The 26,802-nt window shown below is 41.4% G+C and overlaps 1 protein-coding gene across 1 annotated transcript in view; it reads left to right on the top strand.

The window, feature by feature from the left end:
• Positions 1-26,802, top strand: part of SPON1 (spondin 1) — a 273,677-nt gene that overhangs the window by 106,207 nt on the left and 140,668 nt on the right. The window contains exons 4-5 of the mRNA XM_022555726.3: positions 8,544-8,617; positions 13,697-13,819. Of these exons, the coding sequence (XP_022411434.1) occupies positions 8,544-8,617; positions 13,697-13,819 (197 nt within the window). The remainder of the gene's footprint in view (positions 1-8,543; positions 8,618-13,696; positions 13,820-26,802) is intronic.

The following is a 26,802-nucleotide window of genomic DNA, read 5'->3' as shown; positions in this document are numbered from 1 at the left end:
GATTATGGTTGTAATCAAGGCTGGAAAAAGAAGGACAGAACAGGGTGGGTCATTAATTTCTTTTATCTGGAAAGCAAAGCTTTCTCAGAAGTTCTCCCCTCCATGCTGTCAACCTTCCCTTATGTTAATGGGACCACATATGAATCACATGCTCCCTTCCCCAGCTGCAAGGAAGGATGGGAAATTGGGAACAGGACTATCCTGATTGGCTTAGCTGGTACTACCCCTCGAAAAATGAGTGTTCTACAAGCATGGCAGATGGAAGGAGTAGATATTGGGTAGACTCTACTACTTGCTATGCAGTATTCTGATTCATATCTCTCAGGCTGTCCATTACTCAGTGTCACACATATTATATCTTGTTCATCTTTTTTTTTTTTTTAATTTATTTTTGGCTGAGTTGGGTCTTCGTTGCTGTGCATGGGCTTTCCCTAGTTGTGGTGAGTGGGGGCTACTCTTCATTGCAGTGCGCAGGCTTCTCATTGCGGTGGCTTCTTTTGTTGCGGAACACGGGCTCTCGGCACGTGGGCTTCAGCAGTTGCAGCTCACCGGCTCAGTAGCTGTGGCTCACAGGCTCTAGAGCGCAGGCTCCGTAGTTGTGGCACACGGGCTTAGTTGCTCCGCAGCATATGGGATCTTCCCGGACCAGGGATTGAACCCGCGTCCCCTGCATTGGCAGGCGGATTCTCAACCACTGTGCCACCAGGGAAGCCCTGTCTTGTTCATCTTTTACCTCCAACTCCTAACACAGCTTCATGGCATCTACTCTGTTAAATAAAAACATGAGTAGATGAATGTCTGTCTGATTTTAATGACTCTCACATCTAAATTAGTTCTTTAGAAACATAACCCAGTTTTATCCTTTTCTTTTTACATTTCTCTTATGGTATGAAAGTCAATTCCTCATTATTAATTTTCCATTGGATTTTTAGGGGGTAAAATTTAAAGTTATAGAGTAATAGTATTGACAAGACATATGATAAAGATGAGGTCTAAGATTGGACAATAATAAGAGAAAATGGAATCATAATAGGCTTGTTATCCTCAGGGTCATTCTAAGAAGAAATAAACTAAGTGCTAAAACTAGTTTTCCTCTAATTTTTGTTAAAATCAAAACCAGGGTTTTGTAGATGCAACTTTGTTCAATAATGTGAATCAAAAACTCCAGAAATCCAATGACCATACAAGGTTGGGGATGGATTGTAGTCTTGTTAAGAACCTAACTGACCTCTTAGCCAGATTCTGGTCATGACCTAAGCTATAAGTGTACGTACAGCGCTGCATAGAGCTGATTCCCCTGATTCAGGTTGAGAAGTCTGCCCAAAGCAGATGGTGGCATTGCTTCCAAGGCCCATGGATGGTGGACCTTCCGAGGAACTCTTAGGTGTGCAGCTCTAACTCCTGCAAAGAACTCATCCCTGGTTACAGACTCAGCCTCTGGGACTCCAAGTCCAGTTTCAGTGCCACCTTTCCAAGAAATTATCATTCCTACCAATAATTCCCCCAACTCCACCTCTGGCCACCACCTCATCCCAGTCAGAAATGGCCACCTGCCTGAGTCAGGATCACACTTGTAGATGATTCTCCAGTTGGGGTTCTAACATGAATTTATGAGTTTCTAGAGTCATTTGGGATTGTTCTGTCTTAGAGTGTGGCAGCTTATCATAAGCACAGTTTCTTTAGAATGGCATCACCTGGCCCTCATCTAAGCCTATGGCACCAGTTTTGGGTCCAGTCTCAAGCCTGGTGGATTGCATTAATGTCAATATCCTAGTTGTCATATTACACTGAAGTTTTGCACGTTGTTAGCATTGGGGAAAACTAGGCAAAAAATGTACAGCCTCCCTGTATTATTTCTGAAAATTGCATGTGCAGCTACAATTATCTCAATAGAAATTCCAAAAATTAAAAGATAAAATTCTTCCTTGCCCCTTCTGTCTTTTGTTTCAGTCACGGGGCGTCAGACGGGGAGTTGCAGATGCGGAATCAGTTAACTTACCTCCCTCTTTGTCAGTTTTCTCATCTGTAAAACAGGGATAATATTAGCGTCTACCTCATGGGGTTGTTGGGAGGATTCAATGAATTAATATCTATGAAGCACTTAGAAGTGTATTTAACTGTTAAACAGAAAATAAATAAAAGATCTTGTACTCAACCTTCTCTTTCTGGTCTGGATCCAGTAAGTTACTAAGTGCTTATAAATTTTTCTACGACGTTTCTCTTGGATCCTCTATTTCCACTGCCCCTCTGCCAATTCAGACCTTTGGGGTCATTGCCTCCTCTTGGAGCTTTGCCAAGGTGAAGTTAGTTACTGCCCTTCTGCGTCCTGTGGCTTCTCCTTTATTGCACTCAACATTGATTTCCTGTTTCCTTTTTCTGTTTCTCTCTTTCCCTGTTGAACTAGAAGGTCCTTACTGGAAGGCACCATCTCTTACTTGTCTTTGAATCTTCAGCTCCTAGCAAAGTGCCTGACACAAAATAAGTGCTCAGTAAGTGTTTCATGAATGAGTGATAATTGAGCAGAAATAATCTCCTGGCAGCTAGATTTTTTAGAATTTACTAGATTTGCTTCTTTGCAGTAATGGTAGACAACTGTACCAGTCTCTCAACTTATAGTTTTGTGACCTTACTGTTGGACAGCCGTGGAATTCTTGTGAGTCCCGTAGATAAAGCCCTGCAGATAAGCTTTCACTTTTCTTCTCCCATGGGCACATTACCATGAGCTGCCAGGAAGCCTGTTAACTCCTGGACACAGCTCCATTTCCTGAGATCCACATAAAACCATATAAAAGATTGGTTAAGAGTCTGGATCATGGAATGCACCCAGCTTCTGTAAATATTTGCTGAGTAACATGAGACCATGATCAGATTAGCACTTGGCATCCTTGCAAAGTAAAATAAGGCAGATAGCCTCAGTTCCTGATGATGTTACCATTGCTATGACTTTAATATTTTATTCCTGCACCCTCCCACAGAATTGTTCTTTCATTGGGAAAAGGAAATAGATGTTATTTGTTATAAACTGGATCACTCCTCTGGAAAACATCCCTGAGATCAGAGACAAATTTTGTAAAGTATTCCAAGAAATGTTCAGTAATAGGGATTTTACTGGAATTGGGAAGAAGGTTGGCAAAAGTAGTCTGGAGACCGCAAACCTGAACTTCATTTTAGTCATTCATTATCTCTGCCTGAAGCAGTTGATCAAGGTAACGCCCTCCCTCCTCCCTCCGTAAGCAAAGGAGACAGACCTGACATCAATCATAATAATAGCTTCTATTTATTAAGTACTTTTATGTGTCAGGCACTTTGTTAGGGGCTGGTGATTTAACACCAGCAACAATAATGACTACCACTACTGAGTATTTACTCTGTGCAACATGCATGTCGTAAGGACCTTACATGAATTATCCCTACGTGGCAGTGACCCAGCCCCTGAGGACCCATGTGTATTCTTAATTCATTTCGTGGCCTGATCTCTCCCAAGTCCTTCAGTTTCTGAGGTCTCCTTGTCCCTTTTCAGTGAGAACAGGGATCGCAGGCCTTTTCAGCGCTAGACAGCAAACCTACAACTTAGCCAGCTCTAACTTTATTCCAACAGGCAAACTCCCCAAGGAAAAAGAACAGCAAATGAAGAAACTCATCAGACAGAAAAGAGCAGAGCATCTAAGAGATTCAGGATGGCGTTTCTGGAAATGTTCCACTTTAGGTTTAAAAGGAAACTTTTGAAATGATTAGTAAGTTATTTAGAACCTCAATATTCTGAAGTTTGAGAAGCTAACATACTGAGAAATTTAATTTAGATTTCCTTAACACGTTCTTTCATGATAAGAGAGCATTCAGTATATCAGTATATAAATGCTATGCAACAGGACTGCCAAATTGCAACACAGAATGGGAGAAATTTGTCATTTTGAAATGCTGAGGGAATTCTTACTAACAGCATTCTCGTCTTGTAAAGCTATTATTTTTCTGAACTATAATATGATTTATAAATCTCTGCTGAGTTTTATACTTCTGAGGGGAACAGACTCGTAATGAAATGTATTTTCTCAGAATATAAAATTCTCTCAGGAGTTGACCAAATGAGGAGTAAAAAGAAACATCTTCTGCAACCAAGTGTTCCAAAGTCTTGGTCTCTGCTGGCATATCTGTGGGTGAATGTTGGCATTCAGAGTTCTGGGCTCAGCTAGACTCTCTTCTCATGCCACACACTTTCCCTGGGTGACATCGGCCACTCTAAAAGCTTTGATACTGACTTCTGCCCCAGTGACTGCCATATCCATCCTCCCCACCCCCCAAGTCTCTCCTGAGTTACAGGTCCCTGTGTCTAACTACCCCCTACGACCACCATCATGCCCTACAGATAGCTCAATCTCAAACTCTTTCCTTTCCAAACTCTGTTCCTTCTACTTGAATCCCAGGATTGCAATGATACTAACAACTATAGAAATAAGTAAGGTACAGTTCCTGCTCTCAGGAAGCTTATAATCTAGCACAGGAGATAGAAAAGTAAACAGGCAATTATAATACAGGTTAATAAGTGCTGGGTAGGAGAAGCCCAAGTGGCTATGGCTCTCATAAGGAAGAACATCCAGGCAAGACATCAATCTGAAGGAAGTAACGTCTTAGTTGAGTATGAGTTAGGTAACTGAGAGAGAGAGAGAGAGAGAGAGAGAGAGAGAGTGTGTGTGTGTGTGTGTGTGGTGTATATTGAGGAATCACAAGGAAGGACAGAAGGAGTCCCATGGACAGGAGCCCAAGGGTGTGAGATCATGAAGACAGGTATAGGATATGGTTTGGGTAGGGTGCTCAGGAGGGACTGGATAGAGATAAAGCCTGATCACCAGGGCCAGATCAGAACAAGCCTTGTATGCCACATTGGATCTGCACGGAGTTTGAAATCCAAAGGGCACGGTCTAGAGGGTTGGCCAAGCTTGGACATGGGGATATATGCTCGTCTTTTCATGGAGAGCTTCAGGTGATCATGACCCAGGCTCCGGGGAGACCCACGGAAGTCTCAGCTCTCCACTGTGTGCTCCGTGAGATGCTAAAATAGATCCCCCCAAATCAATTCGAGGTTACATTTTATAACAATACATTCCTCACAGTGCAGTTATACTCTTTATAGGTAATCGTGTTTAGTCCTTACGAGCACTCTGAGCCTCAGACAGACCGTGGACTTTGGCAGTAGGTGGGAGGCTTCACACCTTGAGCATGTTACTTAACCTCCCTACATCTCAGTCATCGTCACCTGTAAGATTAGGGTGAAAATAGCCACAAACCCTCATCTTAATCCCTCTGAAAACAAGAGCATTTTGATAAGTTTGCTGAACTTGACCTAAACTGACGTGAAGCTATTTATAAGTTCTATTTACTCTCGTAGTATGAATATTGTTACATTTTGTGGCAGAATATGGATATGTTTGATCATGGGGATGTTAATGGCCTATTGCCATCTTAACTTCCTAATATTTGAAAAACTCTGAATTCAAAAACACATCTAGCCCAAGTGTTTTGATAAAGAGCTTGAGGTTGTGTAGTATATGTAAAGCAGAAGGTATGTAAGATGATGTACATGAAGGGCCTCCCTAGCACAGTGACTAGCACATAATAAGGGCTCAGAAATTACAACTGTTACCAAAAAGAGGGCCAACTTGACTTTATAAAACAAGGCATGAAAGAAATAGAAATATCTTAAAGGAAATATGGCCCCTCAAATATTTATAATGATAGTTTTGGAAAATCTGGGGGTGATTTAATTTTTCTAAGCATCATCATGCCTTTATATCATAGGGTTTGCCATTATTCTCCCACTCACAGCAGGAGGAAGAAAATTCAGAGTATTTGTTACCAGTGCTAGCAAAGACAGGTGATGGGAGATTCTGGGAGAGGAAACAGCACAGGTAAGGGTGTGGTGGAGTGAAAGAGGTGTTCAGACAAGGGGGATAAACTTTGCATAGCCTAGAACCCAGGGAGCATGGCACAAAATGCCAACAAATAAAGCCAGGGTAGTGTTTGGGGGAGGTTTTTATGAAGAGCCTTGAATACCATGGTAAGTTTGTACTTCATCCTGTAGTTCAGGTGTTTTGTTTGTTTGTTTTTTGGCCGCCTGGCATGCAGGATCCTAGTTCCCTGACCAGGGATCGAACCCATGCCCCCTGCAGTGGAAGCACAGAGCCCCAACCACTGGACTGCCAGGGAAGTCCCAGATCAGGTGTTTTCAAACCATTTTATCAGGAGACCTTTATTGAAACAAAATTTGATTTGCATGGGAGCTCCGTGTACTGCAACCATATACCAATCCGTTTTTATTCTGTGGTCCAAAGGCTCTTTTTTTTTTTTTTGCGGTATGCGGGCCTCTCACTGTTGTGGCCTCTCCCGTTGCGGAGCACAGGCTCCGGATGCACAGGCTCAGCGGCCATGGCTCACGGGCCCAGCCACTCCACGTCATGTGGGATCTTCCTGGACTGGGGCACGAACCCGTGTCCCCTGCATTGGCAGGTGGACTCTCAACCACTGTGCCACCAGGGAAGCCCCCAAAGGCTCTTTTAAAAGGGCAGAACTGATCATCTCATTCCTCATGGCACATTTCCCAAGGACTTCTCATCAAGCTTGGAGTAAAATGCCATCTCCCTGCAGGCTCTGGGCGATGTGGCCCCGCCCACCTCCCCAGCTCATCTCACACCTCCCTGGTTTAGCACTCGTGGGTTCTCCAGTGAGCTGCAGCCCTCCCCACCTCAAGGATCTTACAAAGCATGCCCTCTCCTTTGCTTCTCCATCCCACTTGCCTAATTAGCTTCTAGTCATTCAAATCTAAGCTCAGTCACCTTTTCTGGGAGGAACCTTTCCTGGCTTGGTCAGGAACCCTTGTGATACACTCTCCCACACCCTGTGGATGTCTCCATTCATTAACTGAGGGTTTAGTTGTTTGATGCTTTCTCCCCACTATTCTGTCAACTTTGAGAATGGGAAGTGGCCCCGTTTGTCTCGTTCATGACAGTGTCCCTGGCCAATGCCTGGTCGCTAAGCACACCTCCAGCAATTATTTGTTGAAAATACACCAGCAAATACAACAGGAAGACACGTGGGAGAGGGGGCTGCTTTGGGTTGAAGTGAGGTTGGAACCTTTGTTTGAAGCAAGAACGTGAGGCCTGGGATACTTCCCACTAGGCCTACTCCTTGCTCTCCACAGGGGTCCCTGAGGCAATTTCACTGGGGAACATTCTGGAAGCACTGTGGTGGGTGATGGGATACTCCAACTAACAGAAGGCTTTGTTATTTGGCTTTGAGGCGAGTGTTCTCCAGAGTGTTCTCTTGGCCCAAAGAAACATTCTGCTTGATGGTCAACAGAATGGATAAATAATCATAGTAGCTTGTGTCAATAGGAAGTATATTTCATTCAGTTATTTCAACATCTCTTCTCTCTTGGGTGGGGAAAGACTGTAAAAGACATTAATAGGCTGGCCTCAATTTTACTTTTTTGTGAAAGACTGAGTGTACAGTAGACATTTCTTTGGAAAGTCGTTTTGGCCTAGGCCCAGACCATCGAGAGAGCCATCTCTGTGCTCTGCATGCAGATCTATGCACACTTGGGCCCATTCCTGGGTCTGTGATCATGTGACACAGGGCAGCTTGTGTGACTATCCCTGGTTCAGTGTGGTCAGCTGTGATGAAGTTGAGGACTCCCTTTATCTGTTAAACAGGGAAAATCAAAGTGAAAATTACCTTTTGATTGGGTAACATTGCTGAAGAAAATCAATAGAAATGGCTCAGGATCCACCGGCACCATCTCAATGTTGTGTTGTGGACTTTCAAATTACTGGAACACTGGGTTTCAGGCCTCTTCAAGGCCAGCTGAAAATAAACTGCAGAGTAGTATGTCTGTGCAATCCTAGATTAAAGAGAAAATGTATGCTGGCCAAAAGCAAGTCATTTTTCAACCTCAAAATATTCTTTCCAAATTCTAAGATCCTGTGTTTGACATGTTTAAGAGGGAGATATAACAGCTGAAGTTGTCTTTGTTCAGAACGTAGGAGATAGTTTCGTCTAGTCTTTCAGGAAAGATATAGAGTGACATTTTCAGAACAAATCAAAATATATTTTTAGGGTTTTATTTTCCCCTTCAGGAAGAGAAATTGACATGCTTTCCTGATTTGAATTTATTTGATCTATAAATGGCCTCAATAATTTGATACGAAACTAGAGTAAATGAACCACTGAGAAAAGTTATTGAAAATGCTGTTAGTTCACCTTCCTACCTTAATAATAATATGAGCGCCACCAACACCACCACCATGACTAATATTTATTGAGTGTTTTCTAGGTATATGCTGAACTCTTGGCGTACATTTTCTTATTTAGTTCTCATAGCAATCCTGGGAGGTAGATATTATTCTTAATGCTAGTTTTCCAATGAGGAAACTGAGTCACAGAGTGTTGGGGGCACTCCCCCAAAGCCACACCGCTGTAGGTGGACAAGCCGGGATCTGACATCCCCCAGACTTGCCCTCCTCACCATGTGCTTGTGTCCTCTTTCCCCACAGGGCTAGCATCGTACAGAAACGCATCATTTATTTTCAAGATGAGGGCTCTCTGACCAAGAAACTTTGTGAACAAGGTAAGGATTTGTGGACGTGTGGGTGAGAGAGGGCTAGAGAAATGGAAGGTGGCTCATTGAGTCCAAGGATTCAGCTGCAGGAATTAAGGCAGTTGGGCTTTCTGAGTTCCTCTGGGTTTTGCGTCCTCACGTAGCTCCAGTTTTTAATCTGGCTGTGTGCTGTGGGTAATTGGATCTGCCCTAAACTCTAATTACTCAGCTTGATTCCCTGGATAGGAGATATGTACCTTATATTGGTGTCGTCGTCTCCTTATTTTTGTGAAACAGTGATTATTCTGAAGAGGTTCCTTGGAATAATTCACAGGACTTAATTAAGGAACACACAATTGTGTACCTTTAAAAAGTCTGTTAACAGTTGTCTGGAGTAATCACTAGCAGGAAATTTTGGGGCACCCAGGCAGGAAGGGGGGGGATTTTCTCTAGGGAAACGGGGATGTCAAGGGGGCATTGACATTGTGATCTCACCTCATTCAAGGATCTCGTCCTTGGGTGTGCAGGCTCGTCAACTCCCTCTCCTTGAAGGTGTTCTAACAAAGCTTATAGGGACCAAGTAGACTGAGGAGGTTGGAGCAGAGTCCTGGATTCAGATCCAGCTGACTTTCAAATCCTGCCTCTGCCCTTCCTCGTCATGCAACTTTTTTTTTTTTTTTTTTTTTTTTTTTGCGGTTGTGGCCTCACTGTTGTGGCCTCTCCGGTTGCGGAGCACAGGCTCCGGACGCACAGGCTCAGCGGCCATGGCTCACGGGCCCAGCCGCTCCGCGGCATGTGGGATCTTCCCGGACCGGGGCACGAACCCGTGTCCCCTGCATCGGCAGGCGGACTCTCAACCACTGCGCCACCAGGGAAGCCCTCGTCATGCAACTTAATGTATGTAAAATAGTACCGTGCCTCCTTGGTACATAGTAAATATATATATTGATATGTATATTGCTATGTACACATACATATATACACGCATACATACATATATACACATACATATATATATTATATATGTGTATGTGTTAGCTATTGTTATCTACAGCCCAAAGCTTATTTAGTAATCTACCATGAAAAATTAAAGTTTGAAACATCCAAATGTGTTTAGAAGTCATTAGAGAACTAAATAAACATGGAAAATGTTCTGAAATTATACATCTTCACTCTTTCATTTCTATTAATTTGTACAGACTTTTTTTTTACATTTAGAACAATTTGCGTTTTCAGAAGAAATCATTCTATTTCTAGCAAATCGTAAGCTACTAAGAAAAAGAAAAGTTGATAAAGGTCTTCTGGGAAAATAATAATAAGAGCTAATTTTTTTTTTTAGTGACTGCTACATGCCAGGCACCATTCTGAGCACTTCACATGCCTTAATCATGTAACCTGCATAACAGTCCTATATGGTAAAGACTATTATATCATACCTATTTTATAAATGAGAAGCCTGAGACATGAGAAGTTTAAAGAGCTCACTCAGCATGATACAGCTAGTGGGGGAGGTCAGAGTTTGGACCTAGGAGCCATTGCCCTAACCACTGCCTTTCTATCAAAGTGACTACCTCCCAGTTCAGTAGCTTGGATTGTTACTTTGGGTAGATCAAAGCATAGGTCTCCCTATAGATGAGCTGGAGCAGAAACTAGGTCCTATGTGGAGGACTTCTTGGAGAGCATGGAAGGAGCTAAAGGGGAGAGAGTTGGCTGCCCTGCATTACGGTCATGCCTGCCAAAGGCGCCAGAGAGCTGCAACCTGTGGGCCAGCGCCCTGGGCAGTTTCCAGGTGGGCATCACCATGCGTGGCTGTTGAGGCTTTCCTGTATTTCATAGTCCACAGATTCACTTAGCCTTTCCCCAGACCCAGAACTTCTCAACTCTTGAGGCTCTTGGTTCCTAATGGACAATCCCATCCCTGCCCAGCCTCCATGAGATGACCTCCAGGTCCTGTGGGTTAGAGTTGTGGCTATTCTAGCTCACCTCTTGGTTGGCTAATCATGGCCACTGTGGTGAGGTTTTGTTAGTTTGACTCTCAGAGGACAGCCTTATTTCCCAGATTTGAGGGTTTCTAGAAGACACTTCACTGTCAGCCCCATGTACTGACAGCAACCATCAACTAAATTGCACTTTCCAAAGCCTCAGTCCTGATGTTGTGAAAGCCTTGTCTAAGCTATGAATATGCTAACAGTCTGCAGATACAGTGTCAGTAAAATGACCTTGCAAATCTCTATTGGTTACCACTTCTGAAGCAGAGATCCTATCAAAATGACTAAGCACGAATCTGTATAAGAAGACCTCTTTCCAACAGCAACTTTGTGGACAAAAAAAGACCCAGCAGGACCTGGGCTATAGGATCATTAGGTGCTGTTGTATATGACCCCTGGAGACAGCAGACCCATGAGGAAATCCATCAGTTAGCAAAGCAGATCCTGTACAAAAAGTCTTTAAGATATAAGCATAGAGCAAAGAGATTTTTCTTAAATGTGTATGCCCACTTGATTATCTCCAGCTCTTTCATTAAGGTATTCACACTCTTTGTTAAGTCAAATCAAATCTATCAAGGAAAGGAAGAGAGAAACTAGTGTCTATTATTTTTTTCCCCAGTTGAAGCTATTTATCCATAGGGGAAAATTAAGAATTGCACAGATTAAAAGCAATGGCAATCGTTATTTTTTAAAAGAAACATAAAACATTAAGCTACTTACAATTAAAAACAGAGAAACATAAAATATTCCAAAAGGTGACATATAATAAACAAATGCACACATGTACTCACTTTAATACCATGTCATAGACAGTTAAGGGAGAGAGACAAAGAGGAAAGGATGAGGGGAAAAGCAGAGATGAGAGGAAAATGTGGGCAGAGGAGGGATCATGAGAAAAAGAAGACAAGGGAAGAGCAAAGAATAAAGGATGACAGTAGAAAAGAAAACTGATGGATTAAGAGTAGAAATGAGGGGGAGGGGACAGCTTGGGAGATGCTGCAGGGCCTGCAATTACCTGTATTGGGCAAGCCCTGCACTGTTAGGAGAAGAGGGGTAAGTTAACATTTGTTATCACTGCCCTTTGAAAACCTGATTCATTTTCAGTGGGCTTTTCCCCAGTAGGAAACAGTTATGTCTGTTTTTATTTTCAAGCTTAGAAATTTATTTTTTAAATGGAAGCTTATTTTCCTTTGGAATTCCAAAAGGTTTATTATAAGTGCATTCCCTTGAACCCCTGGGTGCATCTTTAAGTTCACTACTTATATCTGAGAGCCCTTTTGATAAGGTAAAGCTACCAGTTTGCCTTATTTTGGTTTTTTGAGAGATTATTGCTGCCTCATTTACAGTGCCGAGTAGTTACAATTGAAACCCCAGCATGTATCTCTTAGCTCTGAATTCCTTTCTCAAAACTGATTTAGTTTTTTTTTAACAACATAGGTGATCATAATGGAAATGTGAAAAGGAAGAACCTTCAGGAGTTACTCATATACGCTACCTTTCCTGAAATATAGTCAACAGGGCTTGTCCCTTAAGTATCAAAGTGGCTCACACAGGAATCAGATCTGGACTTCGTGTACATAAGGCAGTGGGAAGATTTCTCCTAACACAAACAATGCTGTAGCCTCTTCCTAGTGTACAAAAAGTAGCCAAACAATGATTTCTATTTGGGATGGTTTCAGATCTCTTTAGAGATTCTGGAGCCATGTAGGGAGGTAATTTTTCAAATGTACCATTCTTCATTTGAAAAAGCAAAAAGAGAAACACACACCAATTTCTCTCATGGGTGTTTATGCAGACCTATCCAGCAGAAGGTCTTTCCTGCAGTGATATAGTGTAGAGGTTAAGAGCATGGGCTGTGGACTCAAAAAGACCTGAGCTCCAGTTCTGCCTACACCACTTACTAAACCCTGTGGCCTTGGGCTGGTCACCTAATCTGCCTCAGTTTCATGATCTATAAAATGGGGTTAACCAAAGTCCTGACCTCCTAGGTTTGTCAGGATCAAATGAGACAATATATGGAAAGGGATCAGCATGTATGAAGACTCTATACAATATAGTTCTTATTACAATATCCCATACTTTTGTCTCCATCCTCGAACCCAGAATTCGCTTCTTCCACCCATCACTGGTTTTGCATATTCAAACCAAATGAACCCAGTGAATTCCATAAGGAAGACTTGTAAAATGCTCTTCCTAACACTCAAAAAGATTTTTATACTCTTTGTTGCTGCTCTTTATATAATAGTTAAGAATAAATGTCCAACTTGCAAAAAGAGAGAGAACATTTATGTTAATACTTCCAGAGGAAGCAAAGAAAAAGCAATTGAAACAAGTTGCATCTGTAGACATTGTTTCATCTTGCAGGAAGCAGAACAGACCAAAAGCAACAATGCACAGTTAGGGGTGTGGGCTTGACAGTCGGAAATACTGAATTTATTCATGTAATCTTTCTCCACTTATCAGCTATTCGCAGTTAAAAGTGGGGGCGGATTGGGAATCTTGAGTTTTTCCCGGCTGCTTCTATGCTCAGAGGTAAACCTGAATTTATGGACATATTCCCAAACCCCCAACCCTCCCAGTAAACTCTCTGTAAGCTTGATAAGAAGTGACGTGACTATACATGCATATCTTTTTAGAAATAATTTTCAGCAGTTCTTCACATCCCTCTGCTTGTTCTCATTTCTCTCCTTCAAAGCTTTTTCTGGTCCTGGCAATTTGGCCCCAGAGAATATTCCTTAGAGAAAACACACACAGGCATATTCCTCTTAAAATCTGGTGGAGAAATCCTGTTGTGGGAGGGGTGGGGAAGGAGATTTGGGCCCAGAAAATATATCAAGATGGGCCCCCATCCCAAATATTCTACCTTATTGGTCCCATAGGTCTCCTCACATTATTAGAGCAGAAGTTCTGATGTTTTTTTAATTTGCAAAATATATAGTTATCACCCTTAGAGGTATATAAAGTCCTTTATAGCTGGACCTGGTTCTGAGTTATTAATCGGTGAAAACTGTACCTCATCTTCTTTTCCCAAGCCTTCAAGACAGAACGAGACCGAGATGGTGCTGTCCTATAAATGACCCACTGCTGCTTCCTAACTTGGTGACTTTCCTGACTCTTTCAGACTCCACATTTGACGGGGTGACTGACAAGCCAATCCTGGACTGCTGCGCCTGTGGAACTGCCAAGTACAGGCTCACATTTTATGGGAACTGGTCTGAGAAGACACACCCAAAGGATTACCCTCGTGAGTAGAACAGCTTCCTTATGGGTTGGGGGAGAGGGTATTACAAAGTTCTGGTTGTGGGATATACTAGCTTCTCCTTCTTACCAATCAATGCCTTCATGAAACACATTCCAAGAAAGCGAACTCATCGAGACAGGCAGATATAATAGTCGGATGCTTTCAGCTTCTTTGCAGAGCATTGTTCTAAGTGTTTTCTTATCTGTGATTTTAAAAAATATTCCTGAGGTCATGCTGCTTCTCTTCAGGTCAGATATTTGGTAACCTCAGTGCTCCTGAAGTGGCTCTGTCCATACAACCAGCCTATTTGTTCTGGAAAGAACTGGCAAAAGGGACCACCTGCTCTTGACTGCGCAGGCCAAGGTCAACAAATACTCAACATCCTCAACCATAGCGTGTATTGCTAATATATCAGATACCACCTTAGAATCCTTAGTACGCCATGCTCCAGGTAGCCAGTACGAATCCATGAGGGTTGTCAGGCAACCCCAAACTTGCTGTTTTAGAGTAAATCCTTAATCAGGACCCTACCAGCTCCCTTTTATCAAACAGTTGTCTCATCAAATGCCTAACGTGGCAGACACTGTGCTAAACACTAGGGACATGAGAGTGAATAAAAAAGACACAACCCATGTTCTCATGCAGCTCAGAGATTAATGGGGAGCCGGACACTAATTAAATAATCACACAAATGATATGAAAATTATAACTATGAAGAGTGAGCTTACTGAGTGGCAAGCAGTTTTACATATGTTGTCATTTCATCCTCAAAATAACCTTTTGTGGGCTTTTGTGAATGAGCTCACTGGAGATCACAGAGACATCATGATTTGCCCCTAGTCCAATGTAAGTACAATCGTCCCTTGGCATTCGAGGGGGATTGGTTCCAGGACTCCTACAGATACCAAAATCCATGGATGCTCAATCCCGTATATGTGAAATGACGTAGTATTTGCATAAAACATAGGCAGATCCTCCCGTATACTTTGTCATCTCTAGATTATTTATAATACCTAGTACCATGTAAATAGTTGTAAATACAATGTAAATGCTAGGTCAGTAGTTATTGTGTGGAAAATTCAAGTTTTGTTTTTTGAGACTTTATGGAATTTTTTTTTCAAATATTTATGACCCGTTGTTGGTTGAATCTGCGGATGCAGAACCCTCAGAATGAATGGCTAATGGTAGTGGATCCAAGATGCAGAAGGGGTTTGTCAGGCTCCTTGTCCTGCCTTTCATTTGGATTGCCTTTGAGACCCAGTGTAGCCCATTCTTTCTAACTGTGGGTGGCAGGATGTCCATGTGTGGCACTCAGCATGTTTTGGTTCATTGTGTGTTTTAGTCTTGTTCACTTCACTTGGGAGTTGCCGCAGCTGGGAGAGAACAGGGAGGCTGGAGAAAGAAACTAAAAAGAGGGTTTTGGGTCAGCCCCAAAGGGAGGGGGGCAAAGGGTACGTGGTTGGGACTTAAGAAGACCCAGTCTAGACCATAACCTCCATGGTCCCCAAACAGCCCACCCAGAGGGGACTCCATTTCTTGGCAGATCAAGAACCTTATTGTTTAATTTTAGCCACATGTAATTAAGGCTGGAGATCTTAGAAGCCTCATACTAGTTCATTCTTCTGACTCTGGGATTCAGCTTGATCTGCTTCAGCTGATGTGGGAGACCTGTGTGAACAAACTTGGACTCTCTGCCTGGAGAGGAAAAAACCACTCGGAACAAGCATGATGGAAAAAATTTCCTCTAGTGCCTCCCATCCACTAACCCAGAGGAAAGAAAATGTTAGGGGCCTATTACTCATCTTCTGTAATCCTAAGGCGTTTCTTGCTCTTTTCTGTTCTGACACTGTTATTTCCCAGAATTTTTTTAAGGGTACAGACCATTGTTTCTGGGTCTTTAGGCCAAATCAAGTACAAAGCTATACAGAATTTCTGCGGAGTTGTTGGGAGTTTCTTAATATGTATAGCAGACATGTGTTTCAAGTACCTCAAAATTGTTTCATTGTCAGATGTCAGAGTGTGTCCTAATTTTTGGTTGGAAAAAAGTTGGTCACTATGTTCAGAAGAGCATTTATCACATCATACTGTAATTATTTCTTCAGGAGCCTTTCTTCTCCACCAGACTGAGAAGTCCTCCAGGACAAAAGCCACGACATGCTCATCTCTCATTCTTAGTGCCTGCAAGTGCCTGGGGCCTTGCCAAGTACTGGGCACTGATTGTTGGACTCAGAGTGGCATTCACCATGACCCGGGAGGCAGATTTTTAGCCCACATTAGTCACGATGGTCAGCATCAAGCAGGGACAGGGCCAGACTTTCCCTGGAGGGAAAGGGATGGACTTGGGCACTAGGGGCACTGGAGGCAATTGGAAGGGCACAGAAAGGTGCCCTTCAAGGTCTAATCAGGACCGTGAGAATTCAATATTCACAAAAGTGATTTCTGCCAATCTTAGGTAATAGATGACTTTCATTTTACCCCTCCAGGGATGATTCTGTCTTGATAACCAACCCTGGCCATTTAGCCCAATTAAGTCATGACACTTCTCAACAGTAGTGCAAGCTGATACATGACAGGTCCTCCTCTTATTAATTACTCATCCCAAATTCCACTTTCTCTGCAAGCATCTCAGAGCAGGGCCCTTTTTATGGGCTTAAAAATTATTGAGAACTCCAATATACTTTTGTTAATACGGATTGTATCTCTCAATATTTCGCCATCTCAGAAATTAAAACAGAAAATTTTAAATATCACTTATCATTTAACTTTAAAAGTAACATATAATGAATTAGCAATGATTAAATTATTACATGTTAACATATTTTATGAAAATAACTATATTGTCCAAACAAAAGAAATTTAGTAAAAAGGGCATCGTTTTACATTTTCGCAAATCTCTTTAATGCCTGGTTTAATGGAAGACACCTGGATCCTCATATTTGCCTCTGCATTTAACCTGTTGTGGCATTTTTTTTTCTGGCTTAAGTATATGAGAAAATTCTGTCTCACACAGATATGTAATTGGAAATGGGAAGAATATTTAAATAACCTTTTCAGATAATTACAGATAATCTTCTTTGATGCTACACCAAAACTCTGCAAATGGTAGTTTCTTAAAGGAGAATTACAATATAGAATGTGAAACCGTATCAACGAACTTATACTCTGTTACATTAAAATGCATTGCTTTCCGCTTGCCCTTTGAATGCATCTTTCACAAATGAATGATTTTATAACATCATCTATTGGTCATTTGGAAAATATTGGTTTACTGAGTTATGCAGATCATCCAGATATTGAGACATTTCATTATGCAACATCAAAAATCATATTCGTTAAGATCACTTCCAGTCTCATCAGTAAAGTGTTTAAGTATTGAAAAGCTATCATATTCATGGTGGTGGATACAAGTTTCCCAAGATCCCAAGTTTTGCTTGAAAGCTCAAATTTTATCATTGACAGCAAATACCGTCAGGTGTTTTTCTTGAAGTGACAGGCTTATTTCAATTTTTAAGAAAATGTATGCCAAATTCTTAAGGCTGAATAACCATAATCTGTCATTTGTTCTTTCAAGTAAAAATGATGTTTTATGACAATGAAATTGTCCAGCTTGTACCTCAAGCAATTGCACAAGTGCTTTTCTTCAAGACAGTCCCAGTACTCAGTATATAGCAGAAGGGCTTTATGTGTATTTCCCAATTAGTCACGCAGAATAATAAAAACATGTGGACTCAAAGGTAGAGAGTTAATAACATTAATAATGTTTATTGTTTCATCAAGGCCATTCGTAAGTGAAACTGACTTTTGGGGTTTTTGTTTGCAGCAAGTCCCTGGCAGTGAGGAATACATTAATGACTAATACAGTGCAAGGCCATTGCCTTGACCCACACTGAGTGCCAGCAGTTTGACTCATGATTGCTTTTGCCCTGTCAGTGTTAATGTCGACACATTACAAAAGGCAAATTTTGTCTTAGTATTATTATGAAAATAGTTTTCACCTCGTAGGTCCCTCTGAAAGGGCCGGGGGCGGGGCGGTGGGGGGGGTGGTCCCAAGGGTCTGTAACCACACCTGAGAACCTCTGCAATAGGATAAGGTAGCAGCCTAAGGGGTCTGTCCTTCAGTCATCTTTGGGAACTTGCCCTTGAGAATTCACATTGGACTCTGCACCCTGTGCTTTCAGCCCTGTCTTGTGGTGGGTCACATCTGCAGGTGGCTCTTCTCAATCATTATACAAACTGGTCTATTCTAGATGCTGTTTCTGGGGTTCCCTCTCTTGGAAAACAAAGTATTCTCTGTATCCATGATACCCCTCTCTCTTGGAGGAGCTAGGCCTGAGGTAAGGAAGGCAGGAAGATGGTATAAATGACCTCTGGCATTCCCTCCGATTGTAATGCCATAAATCAGTGCTGGCCATCTGGAAATACTGAAATCTTTTTTTTTAATTCATTCAATCATTAGTTCATTTATTTGCTAAGTGAAATTTTTTTTTTTTTTTTTTTTTTTTGCGGTATGCGGGCCTCTCACTGTTGCGGCCTCTCCCATTGCGGAGCACAGGCTCCGGACGCGCAGGCTCAGCGGCCATGGCTCACGGGCCCAGCCGCTCTGCGGCATGTGGGATCTTCCCGGACCGGGGCACGAACCCATGTCCCCTGCCTCGGCAGGCGGACTCTCAACCACTGCACCACCAGGGAAGCCCAGTGAAATCTTTTTAAAACACTACTAAGTGAGTAGTATCTAGAAATCCATTTGAAGGCTGGATCATGCAAGTTTTACCTCCTAATTTTATAAGTAAAAAAAAAAACCCAAGCACCAAAAAAAACACAAAAAAATTAAGGGCTCAGGTCATGTAGCCAGAGAGAATTCAGAACCAAAATCAAAGCTCAGATCTTCTGTTTCCCTTTTGCCTTCCTCTGGGGGCTGTCACAAGGCAGTCTTCTCTCCTCTGCAGTAAAATTAAATCTCTCATTCACAAAGCATCTTTTAATAAGGCTCTGCTATACCACCATGGTCTCAACTGCTACCAAATTCTGAATAGCTTGGCCGCACTCTAGGAAGACCTGGCCTGTGGAGAGCATAACTTAAGAAATCAGAGGTCTGGATTCGCTGAGCCTGAGCTGAGCTCCGGAACCCTGCAGTGTTAGGAGAAGGGCATGCCCCCCAGGGTCTGTCCTTGGTACTGCGAGTCTGTTGTGCTCCAGGAGCTTTTGTTCTTTACAAGAACATGGTGACCAGGCAGTGTTACCGCATAGGGATGTCCCAGGGGCTGGAGATATGCCCAGTCTTCACCAGGAGATTAGGAGTTGCCTAACAGATGCTGAGTCTCTTTGCTCTCTTACTCTGAACACAGCGTCTGGGTTTTTGACAAGTGCTTCTACCCCACAGAGACTCTGTAATCTCCCATGACAATGTCAACTGCATAACTCCCCCCATTTTTGATATAGCGTCGATTTTAACACCATTTGACAAATACACATTGACGAAAGGGACATTTTTTTCCAGGAGCCAATTATTTTTTTCATTTGGCAATACATTGCCTGGAATATAAACATGGCCACTGGAATACTCTATAGAATCAGTTAGTTTTACCATGAATTCAGCCATCTTTTCCATTGGGTCACTTAATTTCTAAAAATGATTAATTCTTAAATTCAGTCACATGAAAGACTACCATTCTAATACTTGGCAACTGCTTTCATTTCTTCATATATTCAACTGTGTACAGAGTTTCTACATCACATTTGAACACATCGTGTCTACTTTTTGCATTTGATTTTGTTTCCATAGTCATTTATTACATCAGCTTTCTCTGAACCACTTATCTAACTGTTCTTTTATTGAACGTTTAGGTGATGTTAGGTCTTTTGCTAACACACAAAGCACTGCAATAAAAACCTTCCTTCTTAAAAAAAAAAAAAAAAAAGACTTCCCTGGTGGCGCAGTGGTTGAGAGTCCGCCTGCCGATGCAGGGGACACGGGTTCGTGTCCCGGTCTGGGAGGATCCCACATGCCGCGGAGTGGCTGGGCCGCTGAGCCTGCGCGTCCGGAGCCTGTGCTCCGCAACGGGAGAGGCCACGGCAGTGAGAGGTCCGCATACTGGAAAAAAAAAAAAAAAAAGAACTTCCTTCTTCAAGTCTTCCTCCATTCTTCCACCTTCCTTTGAATTATTTCCTTGAAATAATTTCCCAAGAATAAGACTGCTGGATCAAAGGATATGGACTTTTTTTTTTTTGGCTCTTGAGACATTTTGCCAGATGCTTCTCCAAAACATTTGTATCGATTCACCATGTTAAAAATAATGAATAAGTACATCTGTTTCTCCCAGCCTCTTTAGCATCCAATATAACTTTTTTCATTTGGGTTTGGCCAATTCATGGTTATAAAAAATTAATCTTATTATTTTAAATTGGCATTGGTTTAATTACTAACACACTTGAACCTTTTTTCATGTTTATTGTCCTTTGTCTTTAAAGCCACTAGGGTGTTGGCAGGAATCAAGCTCGATTTTGCTCATTTACCTCTCCAGGCCCTAGCTCATTGTCTGGCACATTGAAAGCCTCTCAATAAATGGTGTTGATGAATGAATGAATGATGAGAAGCAGTTATGAAATGAGCAAGGAAGAAAGTGGAGGGAGATGAACAATGAAAAAACACTGAAGAGGTTGGGGCAGGAGAGAGAGAGGACCTTATGTGGCTGCTGAGTGGGACCACATTGGAAGGGGCAGGTAGTGTAAGGGAAGATGGGTTAGGAAGATATTGCAATGATGATGGTAGCTCCAACTAAGGCAGTGGATGTGGTGATGGAGAGAATGGATAGTTTTGAGATGCCTTTTAGAGGGAGATTCTGTCATGGATTAGATGTGGAGGAGTGAGAGAGAGAGAGAGAAGCATCAAAGCTGGCAAGCCAGGTTTCTGGCTTGGAGATGGAGGTACTCTTTCTTCTTAAAATATTCCTCGATATTGTCTTTCTATTTTATAAATGATTGTGAAATCGTTTTTATCAAGTTCTGTAAAGGATCCTGCCAGAATTTTAAATGGGATTGCATTAAATCCTCAAATTACTTTGGGAAGAATTGTTAGCTTTATAATATTTAGCTTGCAGAGTTTCTTCCCATTTAAGAAAAAGACCATTTGTGGGTTTCCTTAGTCCAGTTCCTAGAACAGTGATGAGCCACATGTGGACCACAGCCCCCTTCTCTTGATCTAACTTCAGAAACAAACATGCAACAAACAATAATTCTACTTCTTCCCATCAGCACTGGGAAATCTCTTTCCAAGCTGAGTAATGGTGCCCATCAGAGTTTCCCAGCTGTGCCACCACCAGGCTGAGTCACAAACAGAGTATGTTGCCAGGAAATAGAATTTGGTACCAAGCACATGTGTCATGACACCCCGTTTCAATGAAAGAAGGAGCAAAGAGAACAGATTAAATAGTTTCTTCTCCCTTTTCTCCATCTCTCTGGGAAGTCTCATGGCAACAACTCACTATTGTATGGATTGAGATCGGAGAAGGACAAATCAACAATCTGGTCTTCCCGTTAAACATGCAGATTGAATACACACATTAATCACTGAACTTTCCTCAAATTCCATAAAAATAACACTAGAGGAATATATATGTATCCACAAAGACAAGAAAAGAGGAAAGAAGGCCACATCCTACAAGAGATATCGTCAGAATCTGGGAAGATGAAAGACAGATGGACAAGCGGCAGCTGCCTAGTAGAGCAAGAGAAGATGAATCCTAAGTACCTGCACAGAGGGTAGTGTAGAAGGACCGAGCCTGTTCATTGTACAGAACACAGGAACAGAACCACATGCTCGGCACAATGAATGAAAAAGTGCTCAACACAACATCATGAAAGTTTAGAATAATGGGGAGAGGGACAACCCTAAAAGCATTCAGAAAAACGGGTAACAAAGGATCAGACCTCTTTAGAGCAACACAAAGGTACACAACAATGGAATAATGTCAAACTCCAAGCTTGTGGTTATAAATTCTCAGGGGAGATCTTTTGTTCAGCCCAGAGTCTAGGTGGAGACAGGGAAGCCCTCTTGTCATCTCCATGTGCTAGTTCAGTTTCTTTCTGGATCACTTTTTCACTGAAAGTTTATTTTGTTTTGATAAGAGTGTGTGTAATTTCTGCTTTTCTGTATTTACAGAGTTTTGTTTTGTTTTGTTTTTAATAACCTCACATATGTTTACTTTAGAAAGCCTTTTATCTTCTTCCACGCCAGGTGCCAAAGGAATATGTTCCTTAATTTATGGCACACGAGCATCATTGGTCCATGCAAGGTCCCTCTGGCTTTGTTTTGTTTCATTCCATCTATCCCACATTTATTGTGATTACAGTCATGTTAAAATTTTTTTCTGCCATCTTATTTTATATTTTTTGAAACTACTTCCTTTCTTTCCACTGCCTGAGTTAAGTTTTATCCTGCTGACTTAAAAGTTATTTGACTCATTTTTTTTGTTCTTATGGTGGTTGCCTTTAATTTAAGGCACATGCTTGTGTTTATTTACCTCTATTGATTTCATAAGCATTTTAATATTTATATCTTCCCTGAACAAAAAACAAGAACATTAGCATGCTCTCATTCCTTTGGTCTCTATGATCCCTGTACCCAAATATACACTTCATATTGATTATTTGCTAGAACTTTACTTCTGACTTGTTATGGATATTTTCTTTTCTTATTGCAGTAAGTTGATTTACTATGTTGTGTTAATGACTGCTGTACAGCAAAGTGATTCAGTTATATGTATATACATTCTTCTTTTATATCCTCTTCCGTTATGGTTTATCATAGGGTATTGAATAAAGTTCTCTGTTCTGTACAGTAGGACCTTGTTGTTTATCCATTCTATATATAAAAGCTTACATCTGCTAACCCCAGCCTCCCACTCCACCCCTCCCCCAACCCCCTCCCCCTTGGCAACCACCAGTCTGTTCTCTTATGTCCACAATTCTGTTTCTGTTTCATAGATAGGTTCATTTGTGTCATATTTTAGATTCTACATATAAGTGATATCATATGGATATTTTCTTTTTCCTTTCTTTAGTCTTTGCTTTTTTACACAACCATAAGCTTCACTGAAGTTTTGATCGCCTATGGCTTTTTAGTATTTTTCATATTGAGTACTTCTTACAAGAGTATTTCCATAGCAGGTCTTTGGAAAGGCAAACCCCCTGAGGCCTGACGTGCCTGAGAATATTTTTATCATGCTGTCACATTTAAATAGCATGTGTCAGAATATGAGACCTAGGTTCAAAAACCTTTTCTTTCATACATTGGATTCTTATATTCAGCTGTTAAGAAGTCCAATGTCAATCTGATTTTTGGTTTTTATCCAGGTGATCTACTCTTTCTGCATTTCAGGGTTGTTTTTTTTTTTTTTCTGGTACACGGGGCTCTCACTGCTGTGGCCTCTCCCATTGTGGAGCACAGGCTCCAGTCGCACAGGCCCAGCGGCCATGGCTCACGGGCCCAGCCGCTCCGCGGCATGTGGGATCTTCCCGGACCGGGGCACGAACCTGTGTCCCCTGCATCGGCAGGCGGACTCTCAACCACTGCGCCACCAGGGAAGCCCTGCATTTCAGTTTTTTAAATTATATCTTTGATGGTCTTAATTAATTCTAATTCTTAATTTCTTAATTTTCACCATTAATGTGACCAAGTGTGGATTTTTTCTTTTTGAAAAATACTTTTCTACTCTATGAATCCTTTAAATATGACGTCTTGCCTCTTCCTTTAATTCTGGGGGATTTCTTTTCCTCCAAATATTTTCTTTCCTTTTTTCTCTCTTTCTGAGCCTCCAGTGACCAAGATGTCACTTCTACTCATCTCCATATCATCTAGGTTTTACTTTAAATGTTCTCTCTCTTCCTACTTTCTGCCACCTTCTGGGAGCGAGTTCCTCACTTCCCCTCGCCACATCACTCCCTTCTTAGTGCTATAACCACCCTGCTTTTTATCCCCACTACTGTGCTGCTTGCCTTAACCGTTGTGTGGGGGTGGTTTTTGTAAGCTTTTGTTTTGAAATAATTTCAGATTGATGTAAAAGTTGGAAAGACGGTACACAGAACCCCTTATTATCTTTCACCCAGACTCTGTAATTGCCAGCGGTTTACCTTTGCTTTATCATTCTCTCTCCATAAATATATATACATTTTATGTTTTTCTAAACTTCCGAGAGTGAGTAGAATCATGCCTGCTCCATTACCTCTATATACTTCAGTATATATTTCCTAAGAATAAGGACATTCTCTTACAAAATTACAATGCATTCATCATTAGCATTGACAAAATACTACAATCTCCATACCTTGTTCAAAGTACACTAATTATAGTGTTCTTTATGGCAGTACTATACAATACCAGTATAATGCAAGCCATAAAATTGAACCAGAAGGGCTTCCCTGGTGGCTCAGTGGTTGAGAGTCCACCTGCCAATGCAGGGGACACGGGTTCGTGCCCCGGTCCGGGAAGATCCCACATGCCGCGGAGCGGCCGGGTCCGTGAGCCATGGCCGCTGAGCCTGCGCGTCCGGAGCCTGTGCTCCGCAGCGGGAGAGGCCACCACAGTGAGAGGCCCGCGTACCGCAAAAAAAAAAAAAAAAAAAAAGAACCAGAAATGTAATTTAAATGTTCTAGTGCCTACATTAAAAAAGTAGAAAGAAGCAAGTGAAATTAATCTTAATAATAAATTGTATTTAAGCCAATATCGCCAAAATATTATCATTCCTACATGTAATTAATATAAAAATTTATAATCGAGATATTTTACATTCTTCTTTTTATTCTAAAACCCAGTGCGTATTTTATAATTAGAGCACATCTCAATTCAGACTAGCCTCATTTCAATTATTCATTAGCTGCATGCGGCCAGTGGTTCCCATAGCGGACAGCACTGCTCTCTAGCAAATGAAAAATACAAAGTCTGGTCCTGGATCCAATCCAGGATCACACACTGCATTTACCTATCATGTCTCTTTAGCCTCCGTTAATCTGGAGCATTTCCTTAGTCCTTCTTTTAATTTCATGACAGTGACATTGTTTGAGAGTTCTAAGCAGTTGTAGACGCTCTCAGTTTGGAGTTGTCTGATGTTTCCTCGTGATTAGATTCAGGTCGTGCATCTTTGGCAGGGATACCAATAAATATTTGTTATAAATATTTGTTTAACACCCAATTTACATTTGGTTCTTTTTCTTTACTTCTTGTTCTTGCTTTCTATTACAATATACCCCCTATGTCTTTGAGGGTATGTATTATGCTTACGTTAAATTTTTGGTCCATCTGTTGCAATTAATCTGCTTCATGTTTAGTTTGCTTTCACTTTTACTAGTTGTACCCTTTGATATCTAGTTATTGTGGCAGATGGTCTTACATTTCTCTGATGATTTAACCATTAGGCCTGTTAGTATGTGATGAAAGGGCCAAATCCTGGGTGGTATCCCTTCAGATGTGTTTAAGGGAAAGAAAAAGGATGAGACCAGGGAAGAAAGCCCAAGCATCACATCACCGCTATCAACTCCTCCATTTGCTTCCATTCCACTGGGTATCTTCTCCAATCAGGAATTCATCCGGACGCTCAACACAAAGCAGGAATAGGAAGAGAGGATCTCTTTAGGTTCTAATTCCCAGCTCTGTGAATCTGGAGAGGGAAGGGCTAGAGAAATGTACACCCAAGGGTGCCCGAGTTCCCTTCATCTCCTCTACCCTTTAGAAGAGGTTTCTGCTGCCCTGAGAGTACTATGCTGGGGACAGGAATAGGGCTGCATGGTGCTGCAGACATCTGGATTGCAGGACAAGTAATGACCCTCTGTTGGCAATGTCAGAAGGGGTGAAATAGGAGAACTCCAACAGTCCTCCCAAATCCATCCCCCAACCAGTGGGTCAGAGGAAAGAAGAGGACTCCTCACTCCTCCTCCATCCATTCTCTTACTCTTGGGTCAGGTCACCTCCCACCTCTGGCTGCTTCTACTCCATCCCCGCCCCCCGTCAGGTCAGCCTTTGAGCTCCCCTTTATTTCAATGTCTCTGTTAGTTCCATGGATCTCTGCTTCCCTCTGTTTCTGAAGTTTCCCAGGGTTGAATTTAAAGGAATGAGGAGTGTGTGCTAATTCACCATCTCTTCAGGAACCAGCAATAGACTTTCAGAGTTTTCTGTTGTTGTTTTGTTGTTCATTCCATTTAATGCTTGGCAATATCTATCCTTACTGCTGTATTATGGTAAATTTACGTATGTTTTTCAGGCTCTTTATTCTATTACTTTATCATTTTCTTCTTGACTTTTTATATTCTGGTAATGGGGTATTAACACCTTGATTTTAAACTGTGTACTTATAATTTCTCTTTGATTTTTAACAGTCATTGCTTTCTGTTTGTTGCTATGTTCTTTGTGTCCTATAGACATAATATCACAGCTCTCATTATTAACTGACTTCTATCATCACATAATTAACATAATTAGCTTCCTTTAATAACATTTGCTTTAAATTAAACTGTATCTGACACCCCACCTGCTTTTCCTTCACTTTGATTAATTTATCTTTTCAGTGTTTTTTAAATTTATTTTTTCTTATTTTTAGACTTTCTAAGCCTTTCTAAAGGATTCCCAGTAAATTATTGCATTAATCCAATTAGAAGTGTTTTGTTTGTGGTGGGGGCAGGGGGAGGGTGGTTGGGGGGGGTATTTGTTTGTTTCTCTGTTTTGTTTTGCTTCCCACATGATTGTTTAAACTTTTAATTATTTTAGTCTTATTCAGTTTATGTTCTGCCATTCTAACTTTTTACCTCTCAGTTTTTACAATTAATTTTTTTTCTAGATTTTCTTCGTGTTATATACACAGTACATTTGCTTGGTTTTGCTTTTGTTTATTCCTTTTGGCAATAACCTTCTTATTATTGATAATTCAATTGGCTATCAACTTAATATAAACAACAAAGATATTCTATTTTATCTATATATCCATATTTTAATAGAAAAA

The sequence above is a fragment of the Delphinapterus leucas genome, chromosome 7, assembly GCF_059928025.1.
Source record: "Delphinapterus leucas isolate spDelLeu-1000000601 "Yukka" chromosome 7, BTC_Dleu_Yukka2, whole genome shotgun sequence".
Taxonomy (NCBI): Eukaryota; Metazoa; Chordata; class Mammalia; order Artiodactyla; family Monodontidae; genus Delphinapterus; species Delphinapterus leucas.
Note: the sequence above shows the minus strand (reverse complement) of the source record. Positions and strands in the feature narration are given on the sequence as shown.